The sequence below is a fragment of the Marmota flaviventris genome, chromosome 17, assembly GCF_047511675.1.
Source record: "Marmota flaviventris isolate mMarFla1 chromosome 17, mMarFla1.hap1, whole genome shotgun sequence".
Taxonomy (NCBI): domain Eukaryota; kingdom Metazoa; phylum Chordata; class Mammalia; order Rodentia; family Sciuridae; genus Marmota; species Marmota flaviventris.
In genome coordinates this window covers 16115456-16140867 of record NC_092514.1, presented here as the reverse complement: position 1 = coordinate 16140867, position 25412 = coordinate 16115456, and the positions used below count along the sequence as shown (strand labels likewise).

At 40.0% G+C, this 25412-nt stretch overlaps 2 protein-coding genes across 4 annotated transcripts in view; one reads left to right on the top strand and one right to left on the bottom strand.

Annotated features, from left to right (window-relative positions):
* Pigl (phosphatidylinositol glycan anchor biosynthesis class L) overlaps positions 1 to 921 on the top strand; it is an 88235-nt gene extending 87314 nt beyond the window's left edge. Inside the window, exon 7 of one of the 2 annotated variants that reach the window (XM_027924098.3) lies at positions 549 to 921. In XM_027924098.3, the coding sequence (XP_027779899.2) occupies positions 549 to 590 (42 nt within the window). In that variant the 3' untranslated portion in view covers positions 591 to 921. Of the gene's footprint in view, positions 1 to 483 lie in introns of both variants that reach the window. The other variant, XM_027924097.3, reaches the window with a different exon arrangement.
* Cenpv (centromere protein V) lies at positions 221 to 24379 on the bottom strand. Of its 2 annotated transcripts, none has more exons than XM_027924102.3 (5): positions 23923 to 24379; positions 21520 to 21618; positions 20017 to 20086; positions 16781 to 16895; positions 221 to 603 (listed from the first exon to the last, which is right to left on the bottom strand). In XM_027924102.3, exons 1-5 carry the CDS (start codon positions 24330 to 24332, stop codon positions 560 to 562), a joined length of 738 nt encoding a protein of 245 aa, XP_027779903.2. In that variant the 5' UTR covers positions 24333 to 24379; the 3' UTR covers positions 221 to 559. The 2 variants fall into 2 exon arrangements, with proteins under 2 accessions (XP_027779903.2, XP_027779902.2); XM_027924101.2 differs by lacking the exon at positions 221 to 603 and adding an exon at positions 14321 to 14715.
* Positions 24380 to 25412: the final 1033 nt, after the last annotated feature.

Below are 25412 nucleotides of genomic sequence, written 5' to 3'. Positions count from 1 at the left end.
TACATACTATTATTAGAATAACACGGTTATTCACATTGAGATGATGATTGTAGACTGTTGTGCCAATAGTTAAGTGCTTTAGGTACCCTTAGCATCATCTGCTTTAATCACAATGAAGTAAGTAGGAGATGAGAAGGGAAGGTCAATCCAGAGTGGTTCATGGGCTATAGAACGAAACCAAATAATGCTATAGCACAAAGTATATTAGTGGGAGGAGGGATTTCTTTTTTTTTTTTTTTGAGAGAGAGAGAGAGAATTTTAATATTTATTTTTTAGTTATCGGCGAATACAACATCTTTGTTTTGTATGTGGTGCTGAGGATCGAACCCGGGCCGCACGCATGCCAGGCAAGCACGCTACCGCTTGAGCCACATCCCCTCCCCAACCCCGGGAGGAGGGATTTCAGATGAGGAAACAACTCTGAGAGTAATAGAAATAGCTCCAGATCAAATGTCCATAACTGGTCCCCTTTGATTCTTCTAGAGAGCCATGTACTGCCATAGAAGCCAACTCCTCTGGTTCCGCCGCCTCTATATTCTCTTCTCCAGGTACATGAGAATCAACTCACTGCACTTCCTCTGAGGCTTTGAAGAGTTTTCAGATCTAAGGAACAAAGGAGAAAAGTAGATCAGGAAGACAAGGGGCCTGCCTGGAGATGGCTTATCTTCCTGAGTCAAAGGAGTTCCCAGCTAAGTGCCTCTGCAAATGGAGACCCTGTTGGCCAATGGGCTACCCAAACTCTGGCTTCTTCCTCTGGTGAGGGGGTCAGGGTGGAATGAAGAACTGAAAACAAACCAACCCAAGGATAATACAAATTCTTGTGAAAAATAATTTGCATAATGACAAAGCGTATGTCAAACACCTAGCACAGAGCCCAGACAAATTGCTGTTATCACAAATGAATGCAGAATGTACTAAAAACACTTACAGGTAGGATCTTTAATTGCTTCTGAAGTAGGCTGTCTTAGTTTTGGGTTGGTATAAATGAATACCACAGATTGAGTAATTTATAAAGAACTGAGGTTTATTTAACTCTTGATTCTGGAAGCTGGGAGCAAGACACAGGCTTCTGCTTGACATTTAATGAAGAGCTTCCTGATCATAATAAGGCAGCGGGCATCACATGGCAAGACAGAGCAAGTTAGCCAAAGTGCTTATTTCTATAACAAAACTACTCCCATGATAATTCATTAATCTGTAAATGACCCAGTCCTCTCCCAGAGATCCTACCTCTTAACACTAATGCATTGGGAACCATATGTCCAACACATGGATGCCAGGAGACATGTCCAAATCATAGATTTACTGAAAATACATGAGCCAGGTGCAGTGATGCACACCTATAATCCCAGCAATTTGGGAGGCTGAGGCAGGAGGATCCCAAGTTCAAGGTCAGCCTCAGCAACTTAACAAGACTCTATCTCAAAAATATAAAATAAAAAAGAACTGAGGATGTAGCTCAGTGGTAAAGTACCCCTGGGTTCAATTCCCAGTACCAAAAAAGAATAGCACGTGTACGCGCGCGCGCGCACACACACACACACACACACAAATATTACAGTCTATTGAATTAGTTCAACCATAATTCCCTAAATTTTTTTCTGGCTGGTTTACCTTTTTATCGGAGCTGGAGAAATCATCCTCTATTTAACATGACAATCATGGATTGATGCACCCAAGTGTCCTTCACAGTTATGGGCTCTGTTGTATGCAGAACAGACTGCCTGAGCCTGACTCTCAAACACTTATAACTGAATATCTCAGCTCAGTCTTGGGAGAAGTAGGAAATAGGAAGATAAATCTGGAACTTTAAAAAAAACACTTAAGAACCTGATGTCTTTAAATGGTTCAACAAATAAAACTTTCTGAGAGGATTGGCTTGTAAGCTATAGGCAAAGTTCAACCCATGGTCCAGAAAAGTGGCTTGAGATGGGGAAACTTAGTTGTGAAGAGAGCGGCAAGTGACTCTAGGTTTGAAGCCAGAAGACAAGCAACATAACTATGACAAGACACAAGATTCTCTATCTCAATTCTCTCATCTGAATAATGGTTTAACTTCAGAGAACGGAACAAAAGGATGTCTTAGGGTACATAACAAAGAATCTAGCTCTCGGTGCCAGGAAAGATTAGCTGCTGTTGTTTTTCTGAGAAATAATCAAGTAGGCATTAAGCATAAGGACTAACATACATAAAAGTCCTGAGACAAAAGATCCTGGTGTGCTTTGCCTGCCCAGTGAGTATCCCCAACCTGCAACATAAAACCGGGGAATTGCTTCCTGCATAGCAACAGGTTGGAGATCTGCTTGTTTAGACTCTCCACCCAACTTGTACCACTTTACTCAATGTCACCATTATTTTATATGCCTCCTAAGACCACATGAGACTGACAGAACTATTAGGCCCTGAAGCTGAAATTGAAAAAGCAAATCTGGTTGTGTGATTTGTCCACTGAAAATTTGTCAATATCTCCTAAAATCTTCCACATAAAAGTATGACCAAAAGCAAGCTACTAACATTGGCTGGAATGTGGTGGCAGGGGGTGACCTCTGTCTTGCTACTAGGAAGACAAACACTAAACTAGTCTTTCCTTTCTGATCCAAGGAAATACTTAGAAAGTGAAAATGACACACACAAAGATCATCATACTATTACTTACAATAGCAGTACTGGAAAAATCCAGTGATGTAATAGTTTTATAACAAAGAAAATGTTCATAATATATTAAAAATTTTAAAGCAAGTTAGGAATCTCATTTTTATTAAATGAATATACAAATATATAACATGCAAATATATAAGTAGATATATATTTGATATCTAAATCCATAGGTAAATACTAACTAGGAAGGTCATCTTTCAACAGTGGACATTTATAGTTATAAAAGAGTTATTGTTGTTTATGAATAAGTATTGTTTTGTTTTGGTACATCCCCAGCCCTTGTTATTTTTTATTTTGAGAAAGGGTATCCCTAAGTTGCTGGAGGCTAGCCTCAAACTGCTTCAGTCTTCCCAAGTTGCTTGGATTACAGGTGTGTGCCACCTCACCCTTCTATGAATAGGGTTTTTGGGGTAGGTGTGGGGCATACCGTGGAATAAACCCAGTGGTACTTAACTAGTGAGCCACATCCACAGCCCCTTTTTTTTTTCTTTAGATGTTGATGGACCTTTTATTTTTAATATACCTTTATTTTATTAATTAATTTATTTTTATATGGTGTTGAGGATTGAACCCAATGCCTCACACATGCTAGGCAAGTGCTCTACCACTGAGCCACAATCCCAGCCCCACTTTTTTATATTTTATTTAAAGACAGGGGTCTCACTGAGTGATTTAAGACCTCGCTAAGTTCCTGAAGCTGATTTGAATTAACAATCATTCTGCCTTAGACTCTCAAGCTGCTCGGATTATAGGCATGTGCCACCACACCCAGCCCTATGAATAGTTTTGATGTGAGAGATACTTTTTTTAAAATATCTTTATTTTTATTTATTTTTATATGGTACTGAGGATCAAACCCAGGGCCTCACACGTGCTAGGTGAGTGCTCTACAGCTGAGCCACAACCCCAGCCCCAAGAGAAATACTTTTGATACAATGTGAAGCCAAAATAATTTGTATAGCCAGTATAATGTCACACATAAAAAATCCGATTAATTAAAGAAAAGCTAGCTGTTTTTACATTGCTGGTGGATTATAAAATTATGGAGGACCATTTGGTAATTTCTAGAAAAATTATATACACTTTTTTAAAAAAATATTTTTAGTTGTAGATAGACACAGTATCTTTATTTTTATGTGGTGCTGAGGCTCGAATCCAGTGCTAGGCAAGCACTCTACCACTAAGCCACAAACCCAGCCCCAAAATTGCATACGCTTTGATCCAGTATTACCATATCCATGAATTTATACTATAGATTTACTCCACATGACTAAAGAGGTATGTCAAAATAGACATTGAACCGCTACTTCTTTTTTTATACATTTTTTAAATTGTAGATGAACACAATATCTTTATTTTAGGGGCAGAGGATTGAACGCAGTGCCTCACACATGCTAGGCAAATGCTCTACCACTGACCTACAACCCCAGCCCCAAAACACTATTTATTTCTCTCTTTTTAAATTTATTTTTTAGTTTTAGGTGGACACAATATCTTTATTTGGTTTTTATGTGGTGCTGAGAATCGAACCCAGTGCCTCTTGCATGCTAGGCAAGCGCACTACCACTTGAGCCACATCCCCAGCCCCAAAACACTATTTCTAATAGTAAAATATTGAACTGGTTCAAAGGTCTCTCAATTAAGGGTTCATTAAATAAACTTCGGACACACCAATAGAATAGATTATGAGTTGGCATGCTAGCAGACTCCCAAATCACAGCAGCTCAGGAGGCTGAGGCAGGAGGATCACAAGTTCAAAGCCAGCCTCAGCAACTCAGCTAGGCTCTCAGCAGCTTAGTGAGACCGTCTCAAAATAAATAAGGGGGTGGGGGTGCTGGGGATGTGGATCAGTAGTTGAGCATCCATTAGTTCAATTCCCTAGTACTTAAAAAAGAGATTATGACAAAACTATTTTTAAATAAATAAATAAAATACAAAATAGGTCTGGGGATGTGGCTCAGTAGTGAGTACCCCTGAGTTCAATCCCCAGTACCAACAACAACAAAAAAAAAAAGATAAAAAAGAACAGAGCCAACAGCCACTGGAGAAATTAGGAAGGCAATTGTAATAGATTTACCAATTATAAGATGTTCCTAGCCCAGATGGTTTTACTACTGTTTAAAGCATAAAATAGACAGTTCCTCCAATTCTTAGATAAAACATGAATTACCACAAAAAAAGAGAAAACTGACAATTTTATTGTGAATATGGATGCAAAAATATAAAAGATTAGCAAATTGAATCCAACAATGCAACAAAAGAATCACTACTCTACAATCAAGTAGGGTATTATTCCAGGAATGCAAGAATGGTTCTACTTAGGGAAATCCATTAAAGTAATTCATTATATATCAGCAAGTTAAAAAGAAAAACTATATTCGTGTACTTAATAGATGCTGAAAGATGACAAGATGCAGCCATTATTCCTGATAACAACTCCTAAGAAAAATAGGAGGAAAAAAAAAAATATATATATATATATATATATATATTGAAGACCCTACCAAAATCCAGCATATTAAAACTAACTCAAGGTAGAATTTTCACTTTTATGGCTATTTATCCATTCTTTTCTCTTTTCCTTAGAGTTTCCATGTGTTGGCTTATTTCATTTTTCAAAGAAAAATATCCATATGTTTTGAAGGATCAAGCTGATAAAGGGACACAGAAAAATAAAAAACTGGTATAAGTATTAGAAAAGACAACTGTGGGGGCTGGGGATACAGCTCAGTTGGTAGAGTGCTTGCCTTACATGCACAAGGCCCTAGCTTCAATCCCCAGCACCACACACACAAAAAAAAAGAAAGAAAAGAAAAGACAACTGTGTTAGAAACGCAAGAAATACTAATAAAGTCTATAATAAATGAGAGAATTTTAGATTTCTTATATTGGGTATTACTTGACAGAAATGAAAATGGAATGTCAAGAACTTAAATCAAGAAATAACTTCAGCATAAAAATACAAGTTTGGTTGGTTAGTTTGTTTTTTTATAGTGGTCCTGAGGATCCAACCCAAGGCCTCACATATGCTAGGCTGAGCTACACCCTTAGCCTAAGGAAGATTTATATTAATTTTACAATTACTATTAAAATTTCAGTCATTTTTTAACTGTACAACTCTTTTTTTTTTATTAGAGAGAGAGAGAGAATTTTTAATATTTATTTTTTTCAGTTTTTCAGCAAACACAACATCTTTGTTTGTATGTGGTGCTGAGGATCGAACCCGGGCCGCACGCATGCCAGGCAAACGCGCTACCGCTTGAGCCACATCCCCAACCCCAAAACTGTACAACTCTTAAGAGATAACATAGTTATAGATCTTTCTGACCTTGTAATAGACAGTGGTTTCCTAAATATAATACTAAAGGTCGACTTTAGCTCATGCTAAAGTCTGTCTTAGAAAACATAAAAATAACATAGTTATAGATCTTTCTGACCTTGTAATAGACAGTGGTTTCCTAAATATAATACTAAAGGTCGATTTTAGCTAATGCTAAAATCTGTCTAAATATAACACTAAAAGCACAAGCAACAAAAGAAAAAAAAATGAAATTTGTGTACATCAAAGGACACTACTATCATGAAAGCGAAATGGGAGAAAATATTTCAAATCTTATATCTATCTGACAAAAGTCTTGTATCCAGATTATGCAAAGCAATCTTGCAACTAAACAACAACAATAAAATTTTAGGTAGGTAAAGGACTTGAATTACATTTCTCCAAAGAAGATATATAGATACCCAACAAGCACAAGAACATCACTAGTTACTAAGAGAATACAAATCAAAACCTCCATAAGAATCTATTTGACACCCACTAAGATATAATTTTAAAAGGAAAATAAGTGTTGGTGAATATGTGAGCCAGGCGTAATCCTGTAATCCCAGTGGGACAGGAGGCTGAGGCAGGAGGATCAAAGCCAGCCTTAGCAAAAGCAAGGCACTAAGCAACTCAGACCCTGTCTGTAAATAAAATGTACATAATAGGGCTGGGGTTGTGGCTAAGTGGTAGAGCACTTGCCTTGCAAATGTGAGGCACCAGATTTGATCCTTAGCACCACATTAAAATAAAATAAAGGTATTTTATGTCCATATGTAACTAAAAAATAATAATAATAATTTAAAAAAATAATAGGGCTGGGATGTGACTCAGTGGTACAGTCCCTGAGTTCAATCCCTGGTACAAAAAAAAAAAAAAAAAGATGTTAAAAAAAACTGGAGCCTTCATACTTGCTGATGGGAATGTAAAGTGGTACAGCTGCTGTGTAAAACAGTTTGATGGTTCCTCAGTACTTAAAGATTTACCTCAGTGGTAAATATAAGGTCCTGGGTTTCATCCCAAGTACCACCAAAAAGAAAAAGAAAAAAAAAAAAAAGTTACTTTGGGATGGGAATATGGCTTAGCTGTAGAGCACTTGCCTCTGGTCATGTTTTTTATATGAACTGGAGCAGTTTTCTATGCACAAGGTCCTGGGTTTGATCCATAGTACCATAAAATAAATGAAAATAAATTTTAATATAAAATAAAAATATATTCAAAAAAGAACTATCCAAGAATAGAATATAAATAATAAAAAGGACAGTAATGTGAGGCCTGTCTTTCTATATATTAAAACATATAAAGCCATTGCAGTCAAAACAGTAAAATATAGGCCCAAGAGTAAATAGATGTTGAATCGAAGAGAAAAATCCAGAAACAAATTGTGTGAGAAAACTACATGATAAAAGTGACATTTCAGTTCACTGGAGAAAATGATGTCAAGATGGTTGGCCATGCACTGGGAAAGAAGTAAAGACTCCCAACATCATAGCATATACCAAAATACATTCTAGATAAATTAAAACTTATGGATAAACACTATAAAAACTAAAATATCATTTAAGAAATTCTGAAGACTAAATGCACACACACACATACTTGGAATATGATTGACCTTACCAAGCCAGGCTGCAAATCCATAAAGGTGAAGGAAAGGAGATTTCACAGTGAAGCTTTATTTGGGGGGGGGGGGGGGGGCGTGCTGGGGAGTGAACCTAGAACCTTGATGCTAGGCAAACTCTCTGCCACTGAGACAATGTTTTTTTAAAAAAATATAGTAACATGTAGTAGCTGTACTAATATCCTTAACAAATGTCCTCAAATAAAAACAGTTTAAGGCCTTGTTGGTGAACGCCTATAATCCAAGCTACTCCAGAGGCTGAGGCAAAAAGATCCCAAGTTCAAGGCCAGCCTGGGGAACATAGAGACCCTGTCTCAAAAACAGCTAAGGATGTAGCTCAGTGATAAAGCACCCCTGGGTTCAATCCCTAGTACCTGCCCCTCAACACACTCACACACACACCAAGGATTAAGGATGGAAAATTCACAAAAGAGGAAACCTTTTTGGCCATTTGGCCAAAACACATGAAACACTATTCTACTTCAGTAGCAGCCAAAATACAGAAATTAAGACAAAAACTGAAAAATCCATTTGAATAGAACTATCCCTCTGAACTTTGAGATTGCTGACCCTTGTGTGTACCACCTGCAGCCTTATCCTGCCAATGAGATTCCTATCCATGCTGAAAATATGATCATGATTTTGAAATTAAGTGACCAGCAATTAAAAGCTGAATGACACACAGTTTTACTAAGTTCCACCTGGGAGAAATCTAAGAAGTTTCAGAGAAGTGAGGTCACAAGGGCAAGAATTCTAGTTATCTATAAAAAGTCAGAACTTATAAGCTCAGAATTGCCAGTGTTAGTTCTCTTGAGGTTTTGGGTCAAGTTGATGGAAATAATCATATGATATTATTGAATGGAAGGTAACCCCAGGAAACAGCAAAACCTGGAAAATTGGGGCGGGGGTGTGTAGTTAAGTTGTAAAACACCTACCTAGAACATGTGAGGCACTGGGTTAGATCCTCAGCCCTGCTTAAAAATAAATAAAATAAAGATATCGTGTCCATCTACAACTAAATAAAAATTTTTTAAAAGGTGGAATATCTTTTATGTTAACCTGAAATTAGAATCATCATATAACCTGGAACTTTGTCCTGCTCCTCCTGCCCCAAGAATGGCAGAACAGAGAGTCAACAGATATTCCTTGAGCTTTTCATCACTCAGAAACGTAAGCACTGACCTTTGTACCTTGAGGTTTAAAGAAATGGAGGTTGATTTCCTTTTCAGGAAAGGGACCTGAAAGAATCTCAGCACTTGGACTTCCACCAACTATAGCTAGATGAATCTGACCTCAGAAGTTCTTATAGTCCTTGTTTCCTTCCTTTATGAATTCAGAAGGAAAAAAAAAAAAAAGTTGGAACAAACAAGTCTCCAAATTCCTCAATGGGGCATGTGCAGGAATATCATAGGAAAGGCAGTTTCTGGGAAAAGAGAGGAGAGAGGGGCACCACATGGGTGGAGGCCTCCATTTGGCTTGTTCTCCAGGCAAGGACTCACTCCAGGGCAGCTAGGATGCTACCCAAGGCATGCAACATCCCTACTTACTGTCTTAGTCAGAGCTCCTCTTGGCTGGTATCAAATTCTTCCTTCTAAACAAGCAGGAAATTTCCACTTGATGGTGGCTAAGGAGACTTAAAGTAAGACAATTTCCACTTATGGGACCAATAGTAGTGTCTGACTCACTGGCCAAACTGTCCCATTGTAGAGGGATAGTTTCGGCAGGCTAGCTTAGAAATTCATCAAGGTGACCTAAATAAGTTCATTATAGCAAGGGCTGCGAGTATAGCTCAGTGGTAAAGAGGTTGCCTAGCATGTGCTCTACTAAAGTATTTAAAAAAAAAAAAATGCCAAGAATAATAGCATTCCTTTCTACCAGCAATAATCAAGTGCGAAAAAGAAAAGAAAAAGAAAATCTTGTCTTTACAAAAAAAAAACCCTGTAAAGACAAGATCCCATTTGGACAAACAAAAAAATAAGATTGCAGGTGCTGGGGATGTGGCTCAGTGGTAAAGTGCTTGCCTAGCATGTGTGAGGCACTGGGTTCAATCCTCAGCACTACATATAAATAAATAAATAAGGAACTGTGTTCATCTACAACTAAATATATATAAAATAAGATTGCTAGGGTTAAACTGTACTATCTGGATGGAGAGTAGCATAAAACTTATCCAAGAAACAGAACAACAAACCAACTGGTGATATGTGCCACATTTCAAACTGATATGAGAGCCAGTGGTGGAATAACAGGGTAAGTGCAGAGGTTAGTTAATAGATAAAAGGTTGACAGAATAAGTTCTAGTGTTCTACACTACAGTAGGTTAGCTATAGTATAGCTAACAATAATTTAGAGAGGTTTTGGGTTTGTGTTTTGTTTTGGATTGAACCCAGGGGCTTTATCCCTGAGCTACACCCCCACCCCTTTTTATTTTTTAAAATTATTTTTTTATTACTATTATTTATTTTACCAGGGATTGAACTCAGGGGCACTCAACCAGTGAGCCACATCCCCAGCCCTGTTTTGTATTTTATTTAGAGACAGGGTCTCACTGAGTTGCTTAGCACCTCGGTTTTGTTGAGGCTGGCTTTGATCCTCCTGCTTCAGCCTTGAGAGCCACTGGGATTACAGGCATGCACCAACTGTTTATTTTTAGACTGGGTCTCACTAAATTGCCCATGCGAACCTCAAAATTGCACTTCCTCCTGCCTCAGCCTTCCAAGTTGAGTAGCTGGGTTTACAAGGATGCACCATCATAGCTGGCTAGAAGAGAGGATTTTGAATGTTCTTCCCAAATAAGTGATAAATATTTAAGGTGCTAGATATGCTAATTACCCTGCTTTGATCATTACACATTTGTGTATACATATTGAAATATCACACTGTACCCCATGAACAGTACAATTATATGTCAACTGAATACAAAAAAGACGGAGTACCATAAATCCTATTCTTTCCCAAATTATTTATAAATTTAATATGCTTATAATCAAAAGCCAAGCCTATAGTCCCTGAAAGGCTGAAGCAGGAGTATCACTTGAGTCCAGAAATTTGAAATTCAACTTGATTTTATATCTTACTTGAATTGCTAATTCTAAAATTAATCTGGTTGGTCTTGGTTGCACACATCTGTGATCCCAGAAACTCTGGAGGCTGAGGCAGGAGAATCACAAGTTCAAAGCCAGCATCAGCAACTCATCAAGACCCTGTCTCAAAATAAAAAATAAAAAGGGCTGGAGATGCCAGGCGCAGAGCGCACACTTGTAATCCCAGCAGTTTAGGAGACTGAGGCAGGAGAATCAAGAGTTCAAAGCCAGTCTCAGCAAAAGTGAGGCACTAAACAACTCACTGAGACCCTATCTCTAAATAAAATAGAGCTGGGGATGTAGCTCAGTGAGTGAGTTCCCCTGAGTTCAATCCCTGGTACAAAAAAAAAAAGCATGGGGCAAGGATAGTTTCTTTAAGTACCCCTATGTTCAATCCCCAATACCAAATAAGTAAGTAAATAAATAAATAAAATCTGGAGGGCTGGGGTTGTGGCTCAGTGGTAGACAACTTGCCTAGCAAGTGTGAGGCCCTGAGTTCAATTCTCAGCACCTCATATAAATAAAATAAAGGTCTATTGACATCTAAAAAAAAAAAAAATTCATCTGGAGTACAAAAATGCATAAGAATGAATAATATGGGGGGATTTACCCTCTCAGATTATTTAAAGTACATTATAAAGCTTAAGAGTTTAAAACAATTTGGTATTTGTAGAACTATAGAAAAAGAGATGATGAAACAAACAAATGAAGAGTCCAGGGAAAAAAAACTAAATGTGACTTTTTTTTTTTTTGGGGGGGGGGGGCGCTATATCCCCAGACCTTTTTTATTTTGAACCAGGGTCTCACTAAATTGCTGAGGCCACCCTCTAATTTATGATTTTCCTGCTGCTAATTTTGTACCTAGTAAATGCAACATTTTAAATCAATGAGGAATGAATGGATTAGCCAACAAAAGTGTTGATAAACCAGTTATTAACCTCTTTCTCATACCTTTGGTGAAATTTAAAGGAAAAAAAAAACCTATCCCCTCCCAACAAGATAAAGAACTATATGTTTTTGAAATAAAAAAAAGTTTTGAAAGTTATCAGAAGAAAGTACAGGTAAGTACAGGTTTCAGTAAAGAAGGGAGTCTCAAACAAGAAATGAATCATAAAGTCACAGGTTTGAAAGACAGGGGAGGGAAAAAATACATAAATTTGGCTCCATCAAAAATTAAAACCTGGGGGCTGGGGCTCAGTGGTAGAGCGCTCGCCTAGCACGTGTGAGGCCCTGGGTTCAATCCTCAGCACCACATAAAAATAAATAAAAGTATTGTGTTCATCTACAACTAAAAATATTTTTAAAAAATAAAATTAAAACCCACCAGGTGCAGCAGCACACATATGTTAATTCATGGCTGAGGTTAAGAGATTGCAAATTTGAAGTCAGCCTCAGCAACATAGTGAAACCCTGTCTCGAAATAAAACATGTAAAAGGGGACTGGGGATATTCAGTGCACCCTTGGGGTCATTCCCCAGTACCACAAACATAAATACTTTTAAAACTTTGAACCCTGGGGCTGGGGTTGTAGCTCAGTGGTAGAGTTCTTGCCTCGAATGTGTGAGGCCCTGGGTTTGGTCCTCAGCACCACATAAAAATAAAGACATTGTGTCCATCTATAACTAAAAAATATTTTTTAAAAAAATTTGAACCCTAAAAAGAATAAGCTACAGATAATATCTGCAAAATATGAGAATTATCCAAAAATTAATTTATTAATATAATTAATCCCTTATTTAATTTTTTAAATAAATGTATCAAAAAATAACCCAAAGAAAAATGGACAAAGGACACAATCAAGTAACTGACAGGACAGAAAATAAAAAATGGCCCTAAACCCCAAAATGGTACTCACAGGTAATTACAGTGTTGGGAATTTTAAAAATAAACTTTTTTGCCCAAGAGTGGTCACAGTTAAAAAGACTGATAACGTAAGCTGTCAGTGAGGTCACTCTGCTATATTAAAGGTTGATGATCTTGCATACAGAATATACACTTTGAAGGAAGTTTAGAAGTTTTTTAGTATTTAAAATATGCATATCCTTCAATCCAGCAATTCCACATCTATATTCTCAGATAAAAGCCACATACACAAAACATGTAAAAGGATATTCATCAACACTGTATAATATTTAAAAAAAAAAAAAAAAAGGCAACAAAATTTCCATTAAAAAAAAAGATAAGGGCTGGGGATGTGGCTCAAGCGGTAGCGCACTCGCCTGGCATGCGTGCGGCCCGGGTTCGATCCTCAGCACCACATAAAAAGATGTTGTGTCTGCCGAAAACTAAAAAATAAATATTAAAATTCTCTCTCTCTCTCTCTCTCTTTAAAAAAAAAAAAAAAAAGATAAACTAGGGGTTGTGGTTGTGGCTTAGTAGTATAGCACTTGGCATAGCACACTGAGGCAATGGGTTAACACGGGGTTCCATCCCCAGCACCACATAAAAACAAATAAAATACAGAGGTATTGTGTGCATCTCTAACCAAAATAATAAATAAAAATTTTTGAAATTTTTTTTAAAAAGTGGAAATATACCCATACTATACAATGCCATATAACATTTGATGAGGGCATATGTATTGGCATAATTTTAAAAATACACATGGCAGAGCACAGAGTATAGAGGAGGATCACAAATTCGAGGCCAGGCCCTGTCTCAAAATAAAAAATGACAAGGATTGGAGATGGAGCTCAGTGGTAGAGCTCCCCTGGGTTCTCTCTCTCTCTCTCTCACACACACACACACACACAAAAGCCCATGTTCCTGAGACTAAAACAAAGACTGTCCATTCTGACTTCTATACTTGCTGTACCTCCATTTACAGTTCCTTCTCCCCTCTATCTTTCCTAGATAAAATGGAATAAAACTGTTTAATGGAAAAAATTGTTTAATGGGAACAGAGTTTCAGTTTTACAAGATAAAGAGTTATGAAGGGAGCTGGGGTTGTGGCTCAGCAGTGGAGCACTCACCTTGAATGTGTGAGACTCTGGGTTTGATCCTCAGCACCACATAAAAAAATAAGTGAAATAAAGGTATTGTGTCCAACTGCAACTAAGGAATAAAATAAAGAGAGTTCTGGAGATTCGTGATGGTGATGAACAACAATGTGAATGTATTTAACACTACTGAATTATAAAAATGTTTAAGATGATTCATTTTACTTTATGTGTACTTTACCACTATTAAAGAAAGAAAAAAGTTTAGAAGCTGATTCACCTTCAAAAAACAATGTGACTGGGGCTGGAGCTATAGCTCAGTGGTAGAGTGCTTGCCTAGCACATTTGAGCCCTTAGGTTCCATCCTCAGCACCACATAAGGATAAATAAATTAAAACTAAAGGTATTATAGCCATCTACAACTAAAAAAAAAAAAAAAAAAAAATTGTGACTGACTTACACTCTACCTCCTCCAAGTCTTCCCGTACTAACCCTCTTTTGAACTCCTAGATCTGTACCTTCATAGTTCACATGAACTATAGTCATGCACAATCTTCTAGTTGTAGTCACTGTTCATATGTCTTCTCTTCCTATTTCAGTTACAAGCCATCTTGACAGTGCTCAATAGGTGCTGTTCAGTGAATGGCCTCAGGAGTAAAAATCAAAGTACAAATGAAATGAGGAACCACAGTGACTTCACTAATGTTAAAAATATTTATTTTCCAAAAGATCACACAAAAGTTGGGGAAAAGAAGGAAAAGGGTCAACTAGTCTACATCAAAATCGGGCTGAGGAAGGACAAAGAGCTGCCTAAAGAAACTGGTAGCTAGAGCAAACTAGAGAAACCAAGGTGACCACAGGCCACCAGCCTGGGATCAGCCACATCAAAGGCACCCACTGAAGGGCCCCAGGGGCCAGAGAGCTGCTGGCCCCACTCTTTCCTCCTTTGCAGGAAGGCAGAAGCAGAAGCTCACTCTTTAGACATGTTCTTGATGGTCTTGTGCTCCTTCATGGCCTTCTCCCAATTGCTGCCATTGAATTCCTCAGTGATGACACTCCGCACGGTGCCTTCATCCAGGCAGTGTGGGGCAATTCCTAGGGGAAATGGCACTTAAAGAGAGGTCCCAATATGTGCGAAACCAGAGACTACTGGGTTTTTTGTTGTTGTTTTTGTGTTTTTTAGTTTTCAATGGACACAACATCTTTATTTTATTTTTATGTGGTGCTGAGGATCGAACCTAGCGCTCCGCGCATGCCAGGCAAGCACGCTACAGCTTGAGCCACATCCCCAGCCCACTACTGGACCTTAAATAAATCCCTATCTGAAGCATTCACTGTCCTACACACCATATATCTGAGTGATACCCTCCAGCTTGCAGTGTAAGTTTATAAGACTACTCTGATCACAGCTTTCTGGCTTACAGTCCTTAACAGCCAGACAGGATATCAAATTCCTTGAACCAATGATGGCCAAGACTGGACATCATTCAAAACCAAACTGAGAAAAAGAAATAGTAGAAAGGCTCAGGCTTAGTGCAGTCTCTTGACTGTCACCTGAAGAATTCTCAGGCTTTTCCTCTGATTAGCTAAATTAGCTTTCTAAGGATTATACCTCCCACCAGGCATGGTAGCACAGGCCTATAATCCCAGAGACCTGGGAGGCTAAGGCAGGAGGATTACAAATTCAAGGGCAATTTAGTAAGATCTTGTCTCAAAATTAAAAAAAAAAAAAAGGCTGGGGATGTAACTCAGTGGTAGAACACCCCTGGGTTCAATCCCCAGTATCCAAAAAATAAAGCTGAAGTACCTTCCAATTTCTACAGGATTTTATACTTTTCAAAACTATCCTATTCCTGGCATTAGAGCAGATTATGCTAAGCGAAGCTAGCCAATCCTTAAAAAACAAATGCCAAATGTCTTCTTTGATATAAAGAGAGCAACTAAGAACAGAACAGGGAGGAAGAGCATGAGGAAAAGATTAACATTAAACAAAGACGAGTGGGGGGAGAGAAAGGGAGAGAGAAGGGAAAGCATATGGAAATGGTAGAAGACCCTCAATGTTACACAAAATTACATAGAAGAGGATGTGAGGGGAAAGGGGGGGGAAACAAGGGAGAGAATTGAACAACAGCAGATGAAGCAGAGAGGGATGATGGGAGGGGAGGGGAGGGGGGATGTAGGGGAAAGGAAAGGTAGCAGAATACAACAGTCACTAATATGCCATTATGTAAAAATGTGAGTGTGTAACCGATGTGATTCTGCACTTTGTATTTGGGGTAAAAATGGGAGTTCATAACCCAATTGAGTCAAATGTATGAAAGATGATATATCATGAGCTTTGTAATGTTTTGAACAACCAATAAAAAAAAATAAAAAATAAACTATCCTATTCCATAGGTAGGGAGGAAGGAGTCTCACGGGAACTGCTGCAGAAACAGGGTACAAAGGTGCTAGAGTGACGTACTGCCCTTCTCCTCCTTCCACATAAGGCAGGTGACAGTTCTGGTCACAGAGGTTGTATAGGTACATCTTCAATCTCTAGTTTCTCCTCATTCTAACTGAAAATGGCATTTTTCTAAGAAACTGTCTAAGGGTTGGTTTTAACTTTGTAGCACTCTTAGAAATTTTCTCCAGACCTAAGCAGGACCCAAAAACAGCCTTGGAGATTCTCTTGATTGTTTTTTGAACACACAGGATTTTATAATCTTAATTTTTGTGCTGGGGCCTTGCACGTGCACTGCAGTACACCCCAAGCCCTCAAAAAAAATTTAAAGTGATATTAGCAATGGTCCTCATTCTTGCCTCCACTCCCTGTCGTTACTGCAAGGCCTCCCCTGACTCCCCATGGGCCCTCTCTGTACTTGTCAGTGTTGGCCCCTGAAGCACAGAGCTCTGAATCAGCAAAGAATAGAATCTTGGCTGGACTGTGACAAAGACTTTGCCATATGGGAATGAAATATTTGACCAGAACCAGTCTTAGATGCTACCATTTGCAAAGAGCTCTGCTAAAGAGCTCTGTTCTAACACATACCTATGAAAGCACCTAGCCAGGTAGAATGCACACTAAATAAACTAGTGCCCACCTGTCCAAGCGCTTGAACCTCAAGTACCCTGGGCCTCTCGGCATCCCCAGAGTTTGCAAACCATCCCCTGTACTCACCAAAGCCGCCAGGGTTGGAGCGGGGAGTGTAGAAGCTCTGAACACCACATTTCTTGCAGAAGGTATGCTGGGCTTTGTGTGTATTGAATGTGTAAGTTGTTATGCTCTCTGCTCCCTATAACAAACAAATAGTCTTTTTATAAAAAAATTTCTTAAGTCATTTAAAAAATAAATCTTTTAAAAGGCTCAATGGGGGTAGCCTTTTTGTAGGGCTCTCAGCAGTATGAGGACACGTCCCAACTCCCACAAAAGATTGGAAGCTTCTTCAGGAAGCTTGGGGATATGTCACTCTGGAAAGTGACAGCTCATGGCCTCTCATAGGAATAACCCAGCCTTCAGCCTTTCCTGACCCACTGTAAGACAGAATGCCTTGTAGAAGTCAGGGAGTGAAGCCGGTTGCAGTGTCGCACGCCTGTAATCCTAGAGTTTTTTGTATGTTTGTTTGTTGTTGTACTGGGGATTGAACCCAGGGCCACTTTCCCCCACTCATACCCTAATTACTGCCCACCAGTCACAATGGCCATTGTTCAGCTCCCTAACATGCTAAGCTCAAGCCCTTGGTACAGGCTGTCCCCTTTGCCTAGAACACTTTTGCCCATGACCCTCCACTGTCTTTATCATGTGATCGAACACCTCAAAGGGACCTTTCCTAACCAAGCTAAAGTAGCCATCCATTTCTTCTATCAGATTGCTCCATTTTAACTCTTTGCAACAGCATTTTATTGATCTCCCCACCTGCAGAATGTAAACTCCAGCACAAGGGTCCTGTCTGTCATGTTAACTGGTATGTTTCAGAACAGTGCCCCATAAATATTTGATTTTGGGTGTAGGCATACCAGGGATTGAACTTGGGGCTTTCGACCACTGAGCCACATTGCAGCCCTATTGTGTATTTTATTTAGAGACAGGGTCTGAGTTGCTTAATTCCTTGCTTTTTTTCTGAGGCTGGCTTTGAACTCCTGATCCTCCTTGCTTCAGTCTTCAGAGCTGCTGGGATTACAGGTGTGCACCACTGCACCAGGCTCCTGTAAATATCTGAGTAAATACATTTTGTATTTACCTTTTAAAAAAATGTTAAAAAGCAGAAAATTGATCCTCTGATGGGGTGGAACAGAAGAAGCAAATAGTGTCCTAGAGCACCAGGAAGACATGTGGTCAAGTAGATCCAAAGAAGAATCTTCCTAAACATCAATTCCCGACCAAGGAGCACAGGGCTGCCCCTGGTGGTATATTTAGAACCAGCTATAATGGATGCTTGAGGAAAAAAACTGAGGGGGGACCATAGCTGCCAGAAGGCTATAGACACACATTTGTGCTCTTCTGTAGGTAAAGGAAAGATGAAGAACAAGAATGCTGCCCACCTGGAGTACCTCCCTGTCACCAGATACCCCACACAAAGAAAGGTGTCACTCAAGGGTTACAGGGCAGGCAAAGACAAGCACATAGTGATGCACACCTATAATCCTAGCCACTCAGGACACAGGATTGCTAGAGCCCAGGAGTTTGAGGCCAGCCTGGGCAACATGGCGAGACCTATCTCAAATAAAAAGTAAAAAAAAGAAAAAAAGGAGGAAGAAGAAAAATGAATAGCCTTGCACATTTTGAATGTAATCTCACTAACCAGGACTCAAGACCATCCTTGTGAATTCAGTGACAGCCCACTCAGTGCCAAGCCCACCTGGCCAAGAACTGGGTCAGACACACAAAAAAGTTTGTACTTGCCTTGGAGACACTTGCAGTCTAGTAAAGGAGACAGTCTTACAGCAAAACTCCCAGAGACCATGATGGGAGAAGTAAGAATGGAGAATGGACTTAAAGCCCTGCCCCACCCACATTACTTAGGAAGTGGTAAAAGCCTTTTATAATTTTGGATTTTCTGACCCAGAGATTTTTTTATTTCTAAGGAAATTGATCCCAAAGAAAAAGATTCTAAATTGTCAAATATTTATCCTCAGAGAAGTTCATTACAGTGATGTTTATAATTTGAGGAAAATAAAACAAAAACCTGAAGAAGACCTTCAAGTCCAGGGCTGCAAATACAGGAATCATGGGAGAAGTCAATTAAGAAGTGGATGACAGTGAGTGGAGACTGGGGCCTGTGGAACAGGGGAGGGTGACTTTTCACTGCGTACACACATATTTTCTTCTACCTTGCTAATTCTGTACCAAGTGCAAAAAAATTCCTCAAAATAAAAGTAATAAAATCATGGTAAGTTTTTCATTAGAAAATGACAAAAATGGTTATAGAATGAATAGTAAACTTGTGGACTGGGGTTGTAGCTCAGTGGTAAAGCACTCGCCTGGCACATGTGGGGGTTCAATCCTCAGCACCACATAAAAATAAATAAAATAAAGGTAATGTGTCCAACTACAACTAAAAAATAAATATAAAAAAAGAATGAATGGTAAAGTCATACTTTGATAAAAACATGATAATATATTTAGATGAATTTATTTGCATAGAAAATAATGCACAAGGATATGCACCAAAATATTAACTATGGTTATCTTTGATTTTAACTGATTAATTAACTTATTTCTGTAATACTGGGGTACTTACCACTGAGTTATGTCTCCAGCTTACTTTATTCATTTACTGGCTTGCATATTCTTTATAGTACTAGGGGGGAAAACCAGGGGTGCTTTAACCTAGCCCTTTTTCACTAATTTTAAGCCACAGTCTAAGTTGCCAAGGCTTCCCTAAAACTGATCCTTCTGCCTCAACCTCTAAATTCATTGAAAGGCATGCACCACTATGCCCAGCTGCTTTTTATTTTTTGAGGCAGGGTCTGGCTAAGTTGCTGAGGCTGCATCCTCTGCCTTAGCCTCCTGAGTAATAGGATTATGGGCACGTGCCACCACTCCCAACAAATTTATTTTTTTGAGTCTCTGAATTTGAAAATATTTCCACAATAAGATCAAATATGCCTTTTTAAATCAAAGGGGGCTGGGGAGATGGCACAGTGGTAGGGTGCCTGCCCAGCCCACGTGTGGCACTGGGTTTAACTGCCAGTACCATTAAAAAAAAAAAAAAAAAGGAAGGGGGCAAAAATAACATTATCTTTAAAAAGTAAACATAAAACCTGGATTAAAAGGGAAACCGAAGCCCCTGAGAAGCCCTGCTATGCTCCCTGCCCCTCCCACTCTATAGAGGGTGTGCTAGAAGTTGGAGTTCACGAATCATCACACATGGATACTGCCCTCCCTTACCCTACTCTTATTATAAAAGCACTAACCTTCAGGAGCTTGAAGCGAGAAGCTGGAACAATGAAGTGTCTATTCTGCTTCTTCTTGCAAATGCTGCAGCTACAATAAGAAAGAGTAAATTCCAGACTGTGAACAGCCATCTGCATCCTGTGTGCCCAAGAAGCCCAGCCTGATATGTTTAAAGAACCATCTGACCTCAAAGGGAATACCCCTTTCAGCATTACCCAGGAAGGAGGGAGCTGAGGCAGATGGACTGGCCACCTGGTGCCTCTGCTTTGTGTAGCAGTGGAGCCTGCCTGCCCCAAACCTAGCAGTAGAAGCCATGTCCCATTCAAAAATCCAGGACTAACAGGACACTCACCCCCTAGATCACTAGAGTGAAAGAAAACATTGGATTTTAAAAACATTTAAAAAAGCAAATTTCAGACATTGCTCTAAACTTATGCTTCAAAAACAGACATGGAAGCTTAGGTTTTGCTTTTTCCTCATCTCCATACCAGAGAGTAAATCTAGCTTCAAGTAAAACAGGTCCCCAAAAATACCAAATTGGAAATTAAATCAAAATCCCATCTTTTTAGCCCACCATGTGTGTGTCTCTTTGGGAATATATGTTGTGTGTGTGTGCATGCTGGGGACAGTGAACCAGGGCCTTGCAAATACTAAGCAGGCACTCCACTACTGAGCTATACCCTGAATCTTTTAAGCCACCTCTTAAAAATTCTGACTTAGTACAGGATTCTATAACGAATTATTCCTCAATGCTTCTTTCCAGATCTGGACTCTGTTACTCCATTTGAGTAATTCCACAGTATTGATTATTCATAAACCATTTAGGTACCATTCAGAGTCAAAAAGAACAGGATACTGTTGAATAATTAGGTAATGCCAATGACTGGTCCAGAAGCCAGAGCCTGTTGTCTTGCTCTATTATAATGACAGAGAAGGTGCTAAGAAGCAGGCCCTCTACACATCCTGGTGGTACCATCTGCCTCATCCCAAGAACAGAGGTCCAGCGCATGTGGAATTTGCAGGTGTATATTCCATCTCTCCCCAACTCTTGACTCCTATAAAAGACTCTGCCCAAGGCTTTTTACACAGTGTCCAGACGGATTCATTTTCAGCTAACCACTCCCAAATCATCAACAATATCAATCTGAAGGGTGATTCTCAGCCACAAGCCCTGAGAAACCTGTTCTGTGTCACCTGGGGCTGTGCTGTGGGAAATCTGTGGCATACACAAGCTCCTGAACATTCTCTCTCTCTATCCTGCTCTCTCATACACACAAACAGGCTATTATTTTTAGCCTCTTCTCTAACATTTTTTATTATTGAAAATTTCAAGCCATACCTAAAAATAAAGAATAAAACAATGAACCTTTATGTACCCACCAGCTGACTTCAACATTACCAGCTCATGACCAATGTTATATACACAACTCCCCAAATTATTCTGAAAAAAAAAAAAAAAAAAAAACCACTGCATTTTTACTCTTAAGTTCTTTTAAGCCAATTTAGGTAAAGAAAATACTCACTTGCAATCAAAGATATGTAAGTCTGCTGAGGCCCAAACTTCAAAACGAACTGCTCCACAGTGGCAGCCTCCTGTGTGCTTCACCAGGCCCTGGTATTCACTAAATGAAACAAAAATCAAAAGATAAAGAATTTCTGAATAGTCTGGCAGGGGCCTTATGGCATGGCTCCTGTGCACTCTCTCTTTTTGTTGTTGAAAGAAAGGCAAGATAGAACAAAAGTCTTTTCTACAGGACAAAGAAATGCATATCTGCTTTTTAAGGAGGCACAGTCAATTTTATAAAAGAATGGATTCAGTGTCTTTCTCCACAGCTCTTTGTGCTGTTTCTTAAATTTATTAAACTAAAAAAATATTTCTAGAATTCAGAAAGTAGAGGGAAAAGAAAGAAGCCTAATTTCACCACCCCAACATTTTTATTCAAATGGCTAATAAAACTTTTTATGAGTCAAAGAGAGAGCAATACACAAAACACAGCCAACACAGTTGCTGCCTTTACCAACCTTAAGCAAATCAAAACAAATTGTCCAAATAATATTTAATTATGATTGTAATCAAGATCATATAGGCTGCTTCAGAAAAGCAAGACAGGGCACCAAACTGGATCTGGTGGTTCAGAAAAGTCTTCTGGGACAATAACAAAGGCTCTTATAATTCTGCTCTCTTCTCCAGGATCTTTCATAAACATGACTTTTTATATAACTATAAACACACATTACATACAATTTGATCCTTTAAAAACATAAGCTACAACTGAACATTAAGATGAATAAAATACCAAATCACTTTCCAAAAGGACTGATACTCTTATCAACAGTGAATGAGAAAATATTTCACTGAACCTTTTAAGCAATAATCACAGAAAGAGCTCACTGCAGCTTTAATTACCATTATTTGATTGCAACAACAGTTTTTTCACGTTTCTTTAGAAGTTAATGTATTTCAATTTCTACTTGCATATACATAATGGTTATTGTAAAAAACCCAAACCACCATATTTGATGGCATTCAAAATGAAAAGTCTCCTGTAATCTTTACAGCAAAAGGGATCCACTATTTACTACATATTCCCTCCAACTTTTTCTACTCAATATTTTAATAAAAACCACGTTTTATACACTTTTGCACAAAATTAATGACTTAAAAATAAAGTACATGCTCATACCAATCTGATGGATGAAAAACATTTAGTCTTTTATGTCAATATTTTAATATCTTTTTCAGTTTGGTGTAGGATTAACCAAAAAAAAATCTCAAATTTGAGTTTTACATTTCTAAGGCTCTTTATATCCCTATACCCACCAGTAGCAAGTGGCTCAAAAAATGTTTGATGGATAAATCTTTTTTTTTAAATGTTCAATTTATATCCCCAGACGATAGATGAAAAAGTGAAGCGCACACACAAAAAATAAATAAATAAGTAGTCTCTGCGAAGATGCACCAAAACTATGGGAATTTCTTCTGGAACAATGACATTTTCTTTTGGAATAATCCTAAAGTTGTTCCACAATTGTTAGGTTACTCAGTCTCAGTTCCCAGATTGTTCAATTCATTTTTTAAAATGGCACTGATATATATATCGTTAGGATGTTAAAAATGCCTCTAAAGCACAAGGGTTTTTACATCCCATTTGGAGAAGATGGCAATCCTTGATAGAATAATGTCTCTTTCCTACATCATGGACCACCGAGATGCTCCTTTCTCCAGCTAAAATGATGGCGGTTCTTTTCTTTCACAAGTAGAGATGGGGAAGCGGAATGGTCAGAAAGCCACCAGGGAGCCCCTTTTGTTGGAGGACACTAAGCCTCGAACCCTGCAGCCAACCTCCGGGGCCCCGCTTTGCGCGCGCTTCTCTCAGGGATCAATAGTCCCCGCCCCCACCCCCTCCTCCGCAGGCCTGCTGGAACAATAACGGGAGTTCGCTCCCCAGTGGGCTCGCGAGCCGTTCACGCTTCTCTCCCTCCCTCTGCTTTTTCCCTCTTGCCCACCCTCCAAAAACACATGTGTTAATGCAAATAATAATAATAATAACAAAGGAGTTCGGGTATAAGAGAAATAAGAGAAATCGTGAGGTTTATATCCTAGTCACGGGGAAAGGTCCCTCGCACCCTTCAACACAACGTCCCGAGCACGACGCTGGTGGCCCTTTGTATGCCAACCAAGAAAGCCAAGCGCGGGCTCTAACAAAGACCCTCTCTATCCCGGTAGGCCCTTAGAATTAGGACCAAACCCACCGCTATACCCGGGGGTGCGTCGGCGCCGTTACGTGGCGGACGCACAGCGGAAAGGTGCCTGCAGCCCGCACGCTGGCAGGGAGGCGATCTGCGCCAGCCCGACTCTAAGCCCAGGGGCGTCAGCGTGGAGCCCACTGCCGCGCGCCCGGCCCAGCCCGCACGCACTCACTCACAAGGTGTCCAGCAGGAGTTTGGCGGCGCCCTCGAAGCTCAGCTTCTGACGCTTCTGGAACGTCTCCCAGCGCTCCCGCTGCTCGCCCAGGTCCAGCGTGGACACCGAGAACGTCGGGGTCGCGGAGGTCGGCGGAGGCGGCGGTGGCGTCGGGAGCAACGCCTGCTCAGCCGGCGGCGGCGGCGGCGGCTCCTCCGGGCCCGCCTCCTGGGCCCGCGGCAGCGAAGGCTTCGGCCGCCGCTTCGCCGACGGCTGTCTGGTGGCTGCCGGACTCCCGCTCCCGGCTTTGCTCGCGGAGCGCCGTGCCCGGCTGTTGCTGGGACCCGAGGAGGCGACCACTGGGGTCCCGGAGGCACCCGACCGCTTCTGCCCGCGCGGTTTGGTAGCCACAGCGCTCCTAGCCCGCCGCATGTCTCCCGCAGCCCAGCGCGCAGGCCTCGCAGCCCAGCGCGCCCCCGCCGCTCTGCGCGCGCCCCCGCCTCTTGCCAACCTGCAGGCCCAGGGGGCGCTGCGCGGGTCTGCCAGAGTCGGGCGGGCTGCACCTGCCTACACCCAGCCTGCCCGCTGGAGGGGGCCCCCACCCACTCCGTCTGAGGGCATGCACCTGCCGGGCTGGGTCCAAAAGGTCTACCTGGACCGCGCCTCTGGCCTTTGCTCATAGACACCCAGAGCGAATTTGACTTGCGAACGCGCCCCCGCCCCTCATACCTTCCTGACCTAGGGAAGCCTGAGTCAGACCTAATTCACAGCCACAATTTATCTGGAAACCCGGGTTGACTTCATCTCCAAGTTATAGACCTACCTGGCAGTAGCCATCGTGCCACTAACACAAGCCCACGTGTATAAAAGGCCTGGCATCTTCTACCTGCTGCATAAATGGCAGCTGAGGTCATAGTCCTCAAGACTTGGTCTTATCAGTCACATGAGTTTGCAATAACTTATTTCAATTGATGAAGTACAACAGTATGTTAGGGATATGGATGGTCAATAGATTTTATTTTTAATTCTAAATGAATGAACCCCGCCCGCATCAATTTCCATTAGTGTGGTTTATTAACACAGAATCAAAGTTTAAAGAGGAAAAAAATCAGAGACCCACTGATTGAAAATAGATACTCTCTAAACCTATTAGTTGCTCTATCTTATTCATATTTTCAAAGAAATAGCATTTTACTCGTTTTTCTACATTTTTATTTTCTATTTCCATTTCAACCTTATAAATTTCATTTTTGCTCATTGTTATCTTTAAAACAGCTTATTGAAGTACAAAGTCCATTTATTTTCAATCTTTGTAATAATGAAAATATGACTATAAAGTTTCCTCTGAGTATAGCTTTATATGCCTATATAAAATATACAGTATGTTTATATACTATTTTTTTTTGTACTGGGGTTTGAACTCAGGGGCATTCAATTACTGAGCCACATCCCCAGCCCTATTTTGTATTTTATTTAGAAACAGGGTCTCACTGACTTGCTTAATGCCTCGGT

Coding starts and splice junctions, on each gene's coding strand:
- Cenpv (XM_027924101.2), bottom strand. CDS start 24,332: ATGCGGCGGGCTAGGAGCGCTGTGGCTACCAAACCGCGCGGGCAGAAG. Junction 21,619..23,922: donor AAACTCCTGCTGGACACCTT/GTGAGTGAGTGC, acceptor TGTTTCATTTAG/TGAATACCAGGGCCTGGTGA. Junction 14,716..16,780: donor CTCCAACCCTGGCGGCTTTG/GTGAGTACAGGG, acceptor CATTTCCCCTAG/GAATTGCCCCACACTGCCTG.